Genomic DNA, 14,836 nt, shown 5'->3' with positions numbered 1-14,836 from the left:
ATACTGTTGAATTGTCCATAGGATTAACCCGCAGAAGTGCACGTTGCATGTATAAATGGCCTTTGTAATTTGCTATGATAGTATGTTACATTTACATGCGTAACTCCTTTGAAATTTCACCTGATACTTTTTTTATTTGAAAAAGTATGGGGTGAATTTTAAAAGCCCAGCTTGCACTAAAGCTGGGATATATATGCGCAGGGCCATCTTGCACCACATGGATTTTATAAGGCACCTACGTACGCATGAAGCTACTTTACGCACACAAACATGTTTTCTCTGAAAAAGGGGCGGGGCATGGGAGTGGTCTGGGCGAGGCATGTGCGTTCAGGATTTATGAATGAAACCTGTACATAAATACATGCACAAACATGTGCTAGGGTCCCCTACTGCATAACTTTACTTCTACTATGGATGGTGTCTAAGTCCTAAAACAAAAAAAGCCTAGGCTGGTCAGCGGGGTTTTAAGGGTAGGGGCTAACAGGGTAAAAGGAAGGCTAATTAACTAGGGAGTTAGGAAGTTCTATCCTTTACCTGGGCGAACTGGAAATGAACTGGAGAAACTGATTGCATCGGCACGTGTGTCTACTAAAATTCCCCCACTTGCACGGTAGAGACGGCATTTGTGCACACACTTCCGTGGCCATATGCATGCATATGTGCTTGTATGTTGTAAAATGGCTGTGTCCGCGCAAGCCGGCATATGCGCCTATATGTGCGCCCATGCACCAATATCAAAAGTTACCATCTATGTGCATTAAGTCTCTCATCAAAACTACATGTACTAAATAGCAGATGTAATTCTATGTGCATAGCTTTGCTGGGATAATTTTCTAAGTGGACTTATATGAGTCTGTTTTGAAAAATCATCGTAACTTATGTGCAGTTACAATGCAATTTTAGTTAAAAGGCAATTTTAGAAGCCATTTTCCCAGGGGCTGTCTAAAAATTATGCACCTTGTACATGGGTTAAAGAATGTGTAGAGATCAACAACATGCCAACTTTTACCCGAGGGATTGGGTCAGGTAAGGCAACTTCATGCAAAGCTTTGCATTTTCAGAACTATATATGATATTTTTCAGGGAAAAATATCCTCAGAAAAAGCAGGTTGCAAATCTCTGTGAGTACTTTTTCCTTAGGCAATTTTAAAAGGGAAAATACATGTGTGCTTTCCTTTTTTAGAATGTGTTTGGTCTATGGGGAAAAGTTGCCATGGATTTAGCATTTATCTATATGGTTTTGCAAATTGACCCTCATATGTTTTCTGAAATGTAGTAATGTGGAATACTAAAATAAGTTTGGGTTAATGTTTATTTAACTATGCTATTCTTTTAAATGCATGAAACCTTTCTGGTGCATACACAATGTGATCTCTGATTAATATGACATTGTAATTCATTAATATTTGTCTTATAGGGCACTACAACGGAAACAGAGATGAAAAAGAGAAAGTCTAGTTTCTATCAGGTTTCAATGGATTTTCTGGAAGATCCTGCTCAAAGGCAAAGAGCATTGAGTATAGCTAGTATACTGACAAATACAATAGAAGGTATGGTATTAACACTGAAGAAGTTTTAAGCTGTATGACAGCAGTTTAAAAGTATTGAGAAGTACATCTTAGAAAATAAAATGGAGCATGTACAGTTAGGTGAAAGTAAATTTTACAAGCTTGGAAACATTTAGATGACTTCTTAATGCAAAGTCCATGCTAATCGATATTATTTTGCTGACTAAAACAGAATTTATTGTTATATTAAGTGCAGTTAGTGCTTTAAACTTCATTAAAAATAAGAAGAAAGTAATGCGCATAAAAATACAATTACAAAAACCAGCAAAGTAATTGGGGACAAATGAAAATTAAACTGTGGGCCGGATTTTAAAAGGGTTACGCGCATAAGGTACGCGCGTAACCCTTTTAAAACCCCACTGCGCGCGCCGAGCCTATTTTGCATAGGCTCGGCGGCGCGCGCAAGCCCCGGGACGCGCGTAAGTCCTGGGGCTTCGCTAGGGGGGGCATGTCGGGGGCGTGTCGGGGGCGTGTCGGGTGGGCGGCGCGACGATCGGGGCGTTCCCGGGGGCATGTCGAGAGGCGTGGTGCTGGCCCGGGGGCGTTCCAGGGGCGCGGCTGAGGCCTCCGGAATAGCCCCCGGGTCGGGAGATAGTGTGCCAGCAGCCCACTGGCGCAGGCGTAACTTTTAGAATAAAGGTGGGGGGAGGGGGGTTAGATAGGGCCGGGGGGGTGGATTAGGTAGGGGAAGGGAGGGGAAGGTGCGGGTGGGTGGAAGGAAAGTTCCCTCCAAGGCCGCTCCGAGGCCGCTCCGATTTCGGAGCGGCCTCGGCCGGAGGGAGCGGCCTCGGAGGGAACGGGCAGCGCGCACAGGGCTCGGCGCGCGCAAGGTGCACAAATGTGCACCCCCTTGCACGCGCCAACCCCGGATTTTATAAGATATGCGCGGCTATGCGCGTATCTTATAAAATCCAGCATACTTTTGTTCGCGCCTGGTGTGCGAACAAAAGTACGCGCGCGCGCAGTTTCTTAAAATGTACCCCTTAATGTTTACAGATGTAATCTTTCAGGGCTACCACCATTATTTTTAGTGTAATGCATATTAAACTGAGGTTATATATGTGTTTGTATGTATATATTTGAGAACTAGAAAACTCACTTATTGGGATAGTTTCTAATTGTCTAAGGAGCAAAACAGTGTAACATGACTTTTGTCCAACAGCACCCCTACCCTGTACCCTTCCTTGTTCTTTCATGTATCTACAATGTTTAAATAGACAAGACTTTTGAAATAGTTCCCAAGAAAACATGCACCACTACTGTTTAAGGAGGAAGGACCTCAGAACAGATTTTTAAACTCCAAGATAACTTGTATCTCTTTGAGTACTGTAGTCCTTATCATCGGTCTTCCACAATCAATTGTGTTTTTATTCAGTAGTTTGCAAAATTTCACTGATGCATTAATCACAAATTGCTGTTTCTCAGTGGACAAGCAGGACAAACAGCCATACATGAATGACATCTCCCGAAAGCGCAGATGCAGGAAGATCTGCCCCATAGCTATTACTGAACAAAATAATTCTTTACAGCATGCGTAGAAATTCCCAGGGTACTGTCTCCGCACAAGCCCTATTACTATTTTTCTGACAGTGACAGCATACAGATGTGCTCTAGGATCACTCTTTCATAGTGCCGTACCCAATCATTTATACTTTTAGTTTAGTGTAGATTATATTTAATTTTCCTATCATTAAAAAAAAACCAAAACAGACACCTAAGATGGAGAAGAGTCCCTTAAAATTATGTAGACAGTGTAAATATAAGATAGGAGTGGAAGATCTGCATGAATGATGTCTTAAATATCTGAGCCCTTACTATGACACCTCAGTCGATAGGCCATATGGAAAATTGTTTCCAAGTGCAATAAAATGCAGAATAATGAAGCTTAGCTATGAGCTCTTTTTCTCTTCAGAGAAAGAAAGTGCTTCATCAAAGAGACCGGCACCATGTCAGTTGGAATCTCAAGATTCAAGTGAATCTTCACAAAAGAGGAAGCATTATTATTTACCTACTAAAACACGCTGAATGGATAAATCAATGCAATATCATTCTCAACGGAAAAAATACTGCAGCAATGTTCCAGCACCAATGTATTCTTCAGCATTGCACTTTGGCGCACTCTACTTTAGCGCTGTGCTGATCAGCTAATTTCACTTATCTGACTAACAGGGTCATTTATCAAAATGCATTAGGGCCCTAACGCATGTTAAATGAGGTCTATCACACATAGTGCATGCGAGAAATATCGCAAGCTTCCATGCAAATTTAAATATTGGTATGCAAGTGGGAGGAGTTAATGCAATTTTGTAAGGGGGGGGTGTGCAACGGCCATTATTGCGAACTGGGGCTATTATCTTGCACAATAAAACGAGGCCTTCTATTAGGCACACCTACCACGCCCTCCTGGGCCAATAAAAACTCCTTTTTTTTACCTGGTCTGTCGTCCTAGACTTATTATGTTTGTGGCAGGTTTACTTATTGGGGGATATTGGCTGCATCAGGATGCTCGATACAAACCACAACAAGAACAACCACAAAAACAGGCAAGGGAAGTTCAAACTCCTCCTAGGGAAGTCCCTTCACCGGAGCTCAAGCCACGCCCCGCAGAAAGAGGGGTCATGGCCCATGGCAGCGCTTGGCATTCAGGTGGCCGTGGCAGAGGAGATCAGGGAGAACATCTTTCCTTCACAAGCTTCATTGCTGGGCATACCAGAAGATTATGTAGTAAGCAGATATCGCCTCAGCTCTCAGGCTATCCTGGAATTATATGAAGAAATATGAGGGGATCTGGATCAGTCACGGAAAGGTCCCATGCTATACCAGGGCTCACCACACTATTGGCCACCCTGCATTTCCTAGCATCCGGCTCCTTCCAGATGACAGTAGGGGTCTTTGGGGGAATGTCCCAGACCACTTTTTCTTGCTGTCTTTGAACATTTTGAGGCGGCGTCTACCAAGAGTTAGCTCATAGGTAAGAGAGATGATTATTTCTCTATTCCCTCTCTTTGCTATATGTTTGCAGCAAATGGCACAGACATGGGGGGGGCTATGGGAGATGTAACAGCATCACTGACATGACAAGTGGTTGAACAGTTAGATCTGCACACCATTTCACCAGGGCCTGGCTTTCTTTCCCCATGCTTGAGAGGCCTGCTAATCTTAAGAGGCCAAACAATGCCATAAAGACATAAAGCTTTGTGAGTGAGCAACCATTATACACTTTCTACAGGTTCACTTTAAACACCGGCCTTTTCCAATCCTCCCATTTGGAGCAGTGGAAATTCACTGGTTATTCCCAACCTTTAAGTGTCCACACTGCTGGTACTCATAGATTCGGTGTTAGGAATGTGAATTGGGCTTCGGATGATTGAAAATATCGTACGATATTTTCAAAATCGTCAGAAATCGGGGGCTCCCCCAAAATGATAGGAAAACCCCACGATATTGTTCGTGGGGGTTCTCTTATCATTTTGGGGGAGGGCGGGAAAAACGGCACACAAAAATAACCCCTAAACCCACCCCGATCCTTTAAAACTAATCCCTTAGCTTCCCCCACCCTCCTGACCCCCCCAAAAACATTTTATAGGTACCTGGTGGTCCAGTGGGGGTCCCGGGAGCGATCTCCCGCTTTCGGGCCGTCGGCTGCCACTAATAAAAAAAATGGTGCCGATGGCCTTTGCCCTTACTATGTGACAGGGTATCCGTGCCATTGGCCGGCCCCTGTCACAGGGAGGGAGCACTGGATGGCCGGTGCCATCTTTAAAAATGGCTGCTCTGCTGTATGTTCCATAATCTTGTTCTACACCATGGATACCAATGGAGATACTTCCTGATCTACCCCTGGATCCCCCATGTGCAGCTGCAGAAGCTGAGGACACACGCTGAGTGGCAGCCAACTTCGGCAAAGCCTTCTAGAGTGCTACTTTGCCTGTTAGGCCTCAACTACCCCTTCCCCTTCCAAGGCAAGGAGGCCAGTAGAGTTTTTACACCTGTTCTTCTCTCTGTCATATTTCTTTGACTAATTACTCCTCTGACTGGATCAGTGTGTAACAGAAACCAACTATGCAAGATACTCTTCATTTTCACAATGGAACAGTAGACTATAGTGGAAAATTTGTAGTCAAAGTAAAGATAACACTAAATACATGTGGCTGATCTAATGTTTTCTGATTGATAGTGAGTCTAAAAGAGGCATGTTTTGCAGTAGTTTTCATGTAGGACTGCCAATACAGTGTACATAGCTTGACCAGGTTGCGGCGTTTTCCTTGGTGGCCCTAACCCTGTCCTAGCCATCATATGTGGACGAGATATTGAATAGATCTGAGGGAACTCCAGCAGGGCCTTGCACATAGAGAGCAACAGCTCTAGAAATCCTATAAATCACAAGTAGCTCTGAAGCTTAAGCACAGCCAAAAGCTACATATTGACAGTTTACAGTATCAATCACAGAATTGCAATTTTACAGCCTCACCTCTTAGCAGACAGCCGTGTGCATGTGAAGTTATGCGCTTGTACTTGGGATGCTTTGTGTCACATGAGCCTGCAAAGACACTACTGACAGCACCAGGGCAGGTGTAAGGATATTAGTCGTCCTAGGAGAAACTTCTGCTTTGGGACCTCTTCCCTGGCTGCTTGCAGCCCACCAAGTCTCTGCCGCTCTCGGCCTGCTGAGTCTCTACTACTCTCGGCAGCCAGCGGAATAGGCTTCGTTCGCAGCCCACCTTCTCTACTCCTCTCAGCTGTGAGTGGGATAGGATCCGCTTGCGGCCCCGCAAGGCTGCTCATTGCCACCTCCTAATGGCTGGTGCCCTAGGCAACCGACTAGTTCACCTGTTGGGATGCGCCAGCCCTGGACTGCACTGCCTCAGCTATTTCATAGTCACTGCTGACTTCAGAGTACTCACCTAGCTGGCCTTCAATTACAGGCTTTTCTAAAGCACTTGCAAAGATTGTGGCATTGCCACAGTACTGCCAGGTCATTGCAAGCTAGCATACCTCTTTGGGGTTGCACGCACCCATGCACAGATGCACCCTGCTACACCTGCCTAGGCAAAATGTCAACTATAATATACAGATGGTGAGGGCTTTTGCCTTTGGGATGTCATGTTGGTTATGATAGCTTCTCAGGGAGGCTAGACAAGGATGCTGAGAGGAATCAAGTTAAGATCTAATTCTCAGTGGAGCACAGGATTTGGTAAGAGAGGTAACGGTGGTGGGGCTGCTTGGCAATAGTGATCATAATATGATCAAATTTGAATTAATGACTGAAAGGGGACAGTAAGCAAATCCATGGCTCTAGTGCTACACTTTCAAAAGGGAAACTTTGATAAAATGAGAAAAATAGTTAGAAAAAAACTGAAAGGAGCAGCTACAAAGGTAAAAAACGTGCAAGTGTTGTGGACATTGTTAAAAAATACCATCCTAGAAGCACAGTCCAGATGTGTTCCACACTTTAAGAAAGGTGGAAGGAAGGCAAAACGATTCCAGCTGTTACACACCAGATGTCTTGGCCACACCCCTACGTGCGTGCGCGCAGACCGTCCGGCCTATTGTAGGGCCAAGGGTGGGCCCGAGTTCCGCAGCGCGTCCTGATTGATTCCTTGTTATAAGGAAGTCGTCCCCTGCACTTCCTTGCCTTGGCAATCGGGTTAGTCTCTTGTTAGAATGTCACTGCGTTTCTGCTGGCTCCTGTCTGTTCGAAGTCTTGTTCCAGGATCCTTCTGTTCCAGTTCTGTTCCTGCCTTGTTCCTGCTTCATAGTACTCCAGTGTCCTCCTGTTCCTGTTCGTGTGTTCATCTACCCAGGTAGTACCCCAGACTGTCTTACTGGTACTGACCTCGGCTTGCTCCTTGACCTACCTGTCTGCTGCCTGCCTCCTGATTCCAGTCTGTACCTCGACTTGCCTGCCTGCCTGCTGCCTGCCTCCTGACTCCAGTTCATTCCTCAACTTGCCTGCCTGCCTGCTGCCTGCCTCCTGACTCCAGTTCATCCCTTGACTCATCTGCCTACTGCCTGCCTCCTGACTCCAGTTCGTCCCTCGACTCACCTGTCTGCCGCTTGCCTTCTGAGTCCAGCTTTGTCCCTCGACTCGTCTGCCTGCTGCCGGCCTGTGACCTCAGTCTGTTCCTCGTTTCGTCTGCCTGCTGCCTGCCTTCTGACCTCGGCCTGCCTGTGACCTCGTCTGACCTCCAGTACCTGACCTTTGCTTCATTGACCATTCCTCGGACTGACTCCTGGACTTTGACCTTTGCCTGATTGACCACGTTGCTAGATCCTGGCTCTGCTCCTAGCCTTGTTATCACCTACGCTCTACTGGTCTTCCTTGTTGCATCCCACCTCCAGTCTCGCACCTGATCGTGCTGTCCATCCGTCTGTGGGCACAGCTGAGAGGAGTAGAGAAGGTGGGCTGCGAGCGAAGCCTATCCCACTGACTGCTGAGAGTAGTAGAGACTCAGCAGACCGAGAGTGGCAGAGACTTGGTGGGAAACCATGCGAGACCCACCTAAGTCCAAGCGGTCCGGGTCCCTATGGGCTCCTCCTGTGGGGACCTCGGACTTCCAGTGGTGAAGCTGATCCTAGCCTGTCTCCTCCAGTGCTCCACCCCCTGGGGGGAATTGCCTCCTGATCCCTATCAGGAGGTCCTCCTCCACTGCCCCAGGACAAGGGTCCACCCCGAGCGCAACACCGGTATGCTTAAAAGGTGAGGTGAAAGAGGCTATTTTAGCCAAAAGATCTTCATTCAAAAATTGGAAGAAGGATCCAACAGAAGAAAATAGGTTACAGCATAAGCGTTGGCAAGTTAAATGTAAGACATTGATAAGACAGACTAAGAGAGAACTTGAAAAGAAGTTTGCCATAGAGACAAAAACTCACAATAAAAACTTTTAAAATATATCCGAAGCCTGCGAGGGAATCAGTTGGACTGTTAGATGATCGAGGGGTTAAAGGGGCACTTAGAGAAGATAAGGCCATCGTGGAAAGATTAAACGATTTCTATGCTTCAGTGTTTACTAAAGAGGATGTTGGGGAGATACCCGTTCTGGAGAAGGTTTTCATGGGTAATGATTCAGATGAACTGAACAAAATCATGGTAAACCTAGAAGATGTGGTAGACCTGATTAACAAACTGAAGAGTAGTAAATCACCTGGACCGGATTGTATACACCTCAGGGATCTAAAGAAACTAAAAAATGAAATTTCAGATCTATTAGTAAAAATTTGTAACCTGTCATTAAAATCATCCATTGTAATTTTGTAATTGAAGACTAGTGGGTGGCTAATGTAACCCCAACATTTAAAAAGGGCTTCAGTGGTGATCCGGAAAACTACAGACCAGTTAGCCTGACTTAAGTGCCTGGAAAAATAGTGGAAAGTATTCTAAAGATCAAAATCACAGAATATATAGAAAGGCATCGTTTAATGCAACAAAGTCAGCATGACTTTACCCAAGGCAAGTCTTGCCTCTCAAATTTGCTTCACTTTTTTGAAGGAGTTAATAAACATGTGGATAAAGGTGAACCGATAGATGTAGTGCATTTGGATTTTCAGAAGGCATTTGACAAAGTTCCTCATGAGAGGCTTCTAGGAAAAGTAAAAAGTCATGGGATAGGTGGCGATATACTTTCATGGATTACAAACTGGTTAAAAGACAGGAAACAGTGAATAGGATTAAATGGACAATTTTGTCAGTGGAGGGGGGTGGGCAGTGGAGTGCCTCAGGGATCTGTACTGGGACCCGAGCTTTTCAATATATTTATAAATAGAAACCTTGTGAGACTGGAAAATTGGGCATCCAAATGGCAGATGAAATTTAATGTGGATAAGTGCAAGGTAATGCATATAGGGGGAAAAAAAACCATGCTATAGTTACACGGTTAGGTTCCATATTAGGAGCTACCACCCAGGAAACAGATCTAAACGTCATAGTGGATAATACATTGAAATCGTCAGCTCAGTGTGCTGTAGCAGTCAAAAAAAGCAAACAGAATGTTAGGAATTATTAGGAAGGTAAAGGTGAATAAAACAGAAAATGTCATAATGCCTCTGTATCGTTCTATGGTGAGACCGCACCTTGAATACTGTGTACAGTTCTGGTCACTACATCTCAAAAAAGATATAGTTGCGATGGAGAAGGTACAGAGAAGGGCAACCAAAATGATAAAAGGGATGGAACAGCTTCCCTATGAGGAAAGACTAAAGAGGTTAGGACTTTTCAGCTTGGAGAAGAAATGGCTGAGGGGGGATATGATAGAGGTGTTTAAAATCATGAGAGGTCTAGAACGGGTAAATGTGAATCGGTTATTTACTCTTTCGGACAATAAAAGGACTAGGGGGCAGTCCATGAAGTTAGGATGTAATGCATTTAAAACTAATTGGAGAAAGTTCTTTTTCACTCAACACACAATTAAACTCTGGAATTTGTTGCCAGGGGATGTGGTTAGTGCAGTTAGTGTAGCTGGGTTTAAAAAAGGTTTGGATAAGTTCTTGGAGGAGAAGACCATTACCTGCTGTTAATCAAATTTACTTAGAAAATAGCCACAGCTATTATTAGCATCAGTAACATGGGATAGACTTAGTTTTGGGGTACTTGCCAGGTACTTATAGACTGGATTGGCCACTGTTGGAGACAGGATGCTGGGCTTGATGGACCCTTGGTCTGACCCAGTATGGCATGTTCTTATGCTGGTCAGACTATGTGAAGGCAGGATTGGGAATCAGATGGTGTCATGTCTTCACTTGCATTTGAATGTCACTTGTGAAATGACAAGGGCACAGTCTGCTTTCTAATGACTATTCCCTGTACGTACCAGGATCAGTCCAGACGGTGGGTTATATCCCCCGTCCAGCAGATGGAGTCAGAACAGACTTCGAGGGACGTCACCAGTATAAACTAGTACACCCTCTGCTGGAGCACAGTATCTTTCTGACTCCAGCAGATGAGAGTTGGGGGGACCCATTGGCTCCCCCAGGGTGACAGGATTATAGGTTTTCTCTTCTTTCTATTTCTCACTGTCATCTTCCTTTGAGCTCTTTGGATCAAGTTTTCAAGTTCTGAGTTAAAAAAAAAAAAAAAAAAAAAAGCTCCAACTTCTGAGGAGGCGTGTCTTTCTGTCTGCCTCTCTCGGCCTTTCCCTTCTCCGCCGTCGGTTGGGGTAAGTTGTTGGGGTTTCTTTCGTTTGTCCTTATTCTGTTGCAGGTTTTGCCTTCCCCAACAGCGTGTGCAGTGCCCCGTGGATGCCGGTGGTGCCGGCCTCTCCACCTGTGGGCTGACGGTCCCGCGGCCCAGCGGCCTATTTTCGCGGCTCTCTTATCCTGGGAAGGGGTCTTCCCCGGCGCTGCGGGATGCCTTGGGCGGGTTGCGCAGGCCTTCAGGGCCCCCCTGCGGCACTCTTTGGTTTCTTCAGGCCCCCCCCCCCCGAGGCATAGTGCTGCCTTACCCCGGCGTTTCTCATGCCGCGGTCGTCCCGTTGTGCGGCCTGCGGCGAGCCGGGGTCCCGGATCTCGCGGGAGGGGATTTGCGCGAGTTGTCTCCCCGGTGGGGAAGGCACCTCGCAGCCGCTCGCCACGTTCTCCTTTCTCCCCTCCCCGCATCACGGGCGGCGCGGGCCGGCCACTTCGCCGCCGTTGGCGGGAACGGCGGCCATGTTAGATTTTCAGCACGATGCTGTACAGGATTCGGCACAGGAGCGGAGGGATTTCAGGGAGGTCTCTCCCCCGAATTTATCCCCGGAGGGGGGATTGTCCATCTCGGAGCCTCCAGAGGTCCCCTCCTCGGGGCCCCCTCCCAGCTTGCCGCGGTTTTCTCCAGAATTCATTCTTCTCATGCATAGCGCGTATTTGCAGGGACTGGGGGCCCCAGGGGGTCGTCCCCCCCCCGGGCCCTCCACTGGCCAAGACCCCTAGGGTCTCCTCGGCTCCTCAGGTTGCACCCCTCGACCTGGTGGGTTCGGTGTCAGGGGCCCCTGGACCGCTTCCTCGCCTACGTTCTACCCAGGGGGGTACAGGAGTGGCTTTGCCTCCGGGGGGAACTTCTCCGGTGCCTTCGGACCCTGCGCACTCGGATCTGCCGTCCGAAGTGGACGACCCGCTGGCTCTCCGCATTTTCCAGAGGGATGAGCTGAATGATCTGATTCCACAGATCCTCCTGGAACTGGACCTTGATCCTCCACCGGATCCGCCGGCTCCAGTTGCACCCGCAGTCGCCACCTCTTCCAGGAAGGGGGACCCGGTCCTTGCCACTCTTCGCCCTAGACCTCGGGCTTTCCCCATCCATGATTCTTTTCTTCAGCTGCTCACCAGGGAGTGGGATACTCCTGAAGCCTCGTTGAAGGTCACGCGGGCCATGGAGAAATTGTACCCGCTACCGGAAGATTTCTTGGATCTCATTAAGGTTCCCAAGGTGGACTCGGCTGTTTCGGTGGTTACCAAGAGGACGACGATCCCGGTCACGGGCAGCACGGCCCTGCGGGACACCCAGGATCGAAAGCTGGAAGTCTTCCTGAAGAGGGTTTTTGAAGTCTCCGCCTTGGGAATGCGTGCCGTCATGTGTACCTCGCTGACGCAGCGCGCCAGCCTTCGGTGGGTTCAGCAACTACTCACCTCCCAGTCTCTGCCTCTAGAAGAGACCGCACAGGCAGACCGCTTGGAGTCCGCCATAGCCTACGGGGCTGATGCTCTTTATGATCTCTTCCGAGTTCTGGCGCGGTCCATGGTATCAGTGGTGGCGGCCCGACGGCTTCTCTGGCTGCGCAATTGGGCGGTGGATGCCTCCTCCAAGTCGAGCTTGGGCTCCTTGCCGTTCCGGGGCAAGTTTCTTTTTGGAGATGACTTGGATCAACTCATCAGGTCTCTGGGGGAGAATGCAGTCCACAGGCTCCCCGAGGATCGACATCGGACTTCCCGGTCATTTGCTTCTGCTCGGACCAGGGCCAGAGCACAGAGGCGCTATAGGTCTTACAGGCAGTCTGGGACTCGCACAGGCTCCTCCAGACCTCAGTCCTGGCCGCAGTCCTTTCGTGGGCGTAGGCCCATGCGTGACGGATCGGGGCAGGGTAACCCCCCACCAAAGGCTACCCAATGATGCCAGATCCGCCCACTCCTCCACTCCCAGGATAGGGGGTCGGCTGGCGGAATTCTACGAGGAGTGGGTACGTATATCCGCAGACTAATGGGTACTGGACACTATAAGGAACGGCTACGCCTTGGAGTTTGTCCGCCCTCCAAGGGACAGATTCCTCTTCTCCCCCTGTGGCTCGGACCTCAAGAGGGCGGCAGTCCAACAAACCCTGGATCTGCTGCAGAGCATAGGGGCCATTTCCACCGTCCCCTTCGGCGAGGTGGTCTTGGGCCACTATTCCATCTACTTCGTTGTGCCAAAGAAGGACGGTTCCTTTCGGCCCATCCTCGATCTGAAGGAGGTCAACAAGTCTCTGCGTGTCAGCCGGTTCCACATGGAAACGCTTCGCTCAGTGATTGCGGCGGTACACCGGGGAGAGTTTTTGGACTCTCTGGATTTGACGGAAGCCTATCTGCACATTCCCATCCTTCCGGCACACCGTCGATTCCTCCGCTTCAAGGTTCTGGCCCAGCACTTCCAATTCACGGCTCTCCCGTTCGGACTGGCGACCGCTCCTCGTACATTCACCAAGATCATGGTTGTCGTGGCAGCGGCCCTAAGGAAGGAGGGCATCCTGGTGCATCCCTATCTGGACGACTGGCTGATTCGGGCGAAGTCCTTCGACCACGGACAGGCCTCGGTGGCCAGGGTTGTCCAGGTTCTCCACTCCCTGGGCTGGGTGGTGAACTTCTCCAAAAGCTCCCTTGTACCCTCGCAACGCTTGGATTTTTGGGGGGCCAGCTTCGACACACAGCAGGGCAAGGTATTCTTGCGCCCGGCCAAGGCTCAATCATTGCGGGAACATGTCTGTCGTTTTTCTGCATTGCCGGAGCCCACCTCCTGGAATTATCTGCAGCTGTTGGGCGTGATGGCCTCCACTATCGATATGGTCCCTTGGGCATTTGCGCATCTGCGTCCCCTGCAGACGGCTCTCCTCTCCAGGTGGAAACCTGTGTCACAGGATTATCAAGTTGTCCTACCACTCCCACCAATCGCCAGGGCCAGTCTGGATTGGTGGCTGGTCCTGGCGAACCTGGCGCGCGGAGTCTCCATCGAGGTACCCAACTGGGTGGTAGTCACCACTGACGCCAGCCTGGTGGGCTGGGGCGCCGTCTGCGATCGAAGCACCACGCAGGGGACGTGGTCCCCGGTAGAAGCAGCGTGGCCGATCAACCGCCTGGAAACCAGGGCGGTACGCCTGGCGCTCCACCATTTCCTGCCGCTGGTGCAGAACAGAGAAGTACGGATTCTCTCGGACAACGCCACCACCGTGGCCTATATCAATCGGCAAGGGGGCACAAGGAGCAAGCATGTCTCACTCGAGTCGACGCCCCTGATGGAATGGGCGGAGTTGCATGTCCGGCTCGCGACCTCACACATCGCCGGGGTGGACAACGTTCAGGCGGACTACCTGAGTCGTCAACAGCTGGATTCCGGCGAATGGGCTCTCTCCGATGAGGCGATTCGGCTACTGGTCCGCCGATGGGGTGCACCACACTTGGATCTGATGGCGACCTCCATCAACTCCAAGGCACCACGCTTCTTCAGTCGCAGGAGGGAGCGCGGCGCAGAAGGGGTGGATGCCCTAGCTCTTCCGTGGCCGGCACACCGTCTGCTCTACGTCTTCCCCCCGTGGCCCTTGGTGGGCAAGATTCTCCGCAGGATAGAAAATCATCAGGGACCAGTGATTCTCGTCGCCCTGGAGTGACCGCATCGGCCTTGGTTTGCAGACCTCCTACAGTTGGCAGTGGACGGTCCGCTACGACTAGGTCATCTCCCTCGTCTGCTGCACCAGGGACCGGTATATTTCGAGCAGGCCGAACTCTTCTGTCTTGCGGCATGGCTTTTGAACGGCATCGGCTCCGGCGCAGAACTACCCGGAGGCGGTAGTGTCTACTATGCTGCGGGCCCGCAAATCTTCCACTTCGGTTGCCTACGTCCGAGTCTGGAGGGTTTTCGAGCTCTGGTGCTCTACACGTGGGTTGCGGTCCACGGAGGCGTCGGTCCCGTCGATTCTACAATTTCTTCAGGATGGCTTGGACAAGGGTCTCGCATATAATTCCCTTTGGGTCCAGGTGGCGGCCCTCAATTCTCTTGTGCAAGGGGACGGTTCTCTCCTCCTTCATCCGGAAATCGCACATTTTCTCAAGGG

At 49.3% G+C, this 14,836-nt stretch overlaps 1 protein-coding gene across 9 annotated transcripts in view; it reads left to right on the top strand.

Moving 5' to 3' along the window:
- LOC115093628 (sodium channel protein type 2 subunit alpha-like) overlaps positions 1 to 14,836 on the top strand; it is a 523,144-nt gene that overhangs the window by 135,716 nt on the left and 372,592 nt on the right. For all 9 annotated transcript variants that reach the window (XM_029605666.1, XM_029605660.1, XM_029605661.1 and 6 more), the window contains one exon: positions 1,418 to 1,550. In XM_029605666.1, the coding sequence (XP_029461526.1) occupies positions 1,418 to 1,550 (133 nt within the window). The remainder of the gene's footprint in view (positions 1 to 1,417; positions 1,551 to 14,836) is intronic.

This window comes from Rhinatrema bivittatum, chromosome 6 (assembly GCF_901001135.1).
Source record: "Rhinatrema bivittatum chromosome 6, aRhiBiv1.1, whole genome shotgun sequence".
NCBI lineage: Eukaryota > Metazoa > Chordata > Amphibia > Gymnophiona > Rhinatrematidae > Rhinatrema > Rhinatrema bivittatum.
The sequence above is the reverse complement of the archived record's forward strand: the minus strand, read 5'-3'. Positions and strand labels throughout refer to the sequence as shown.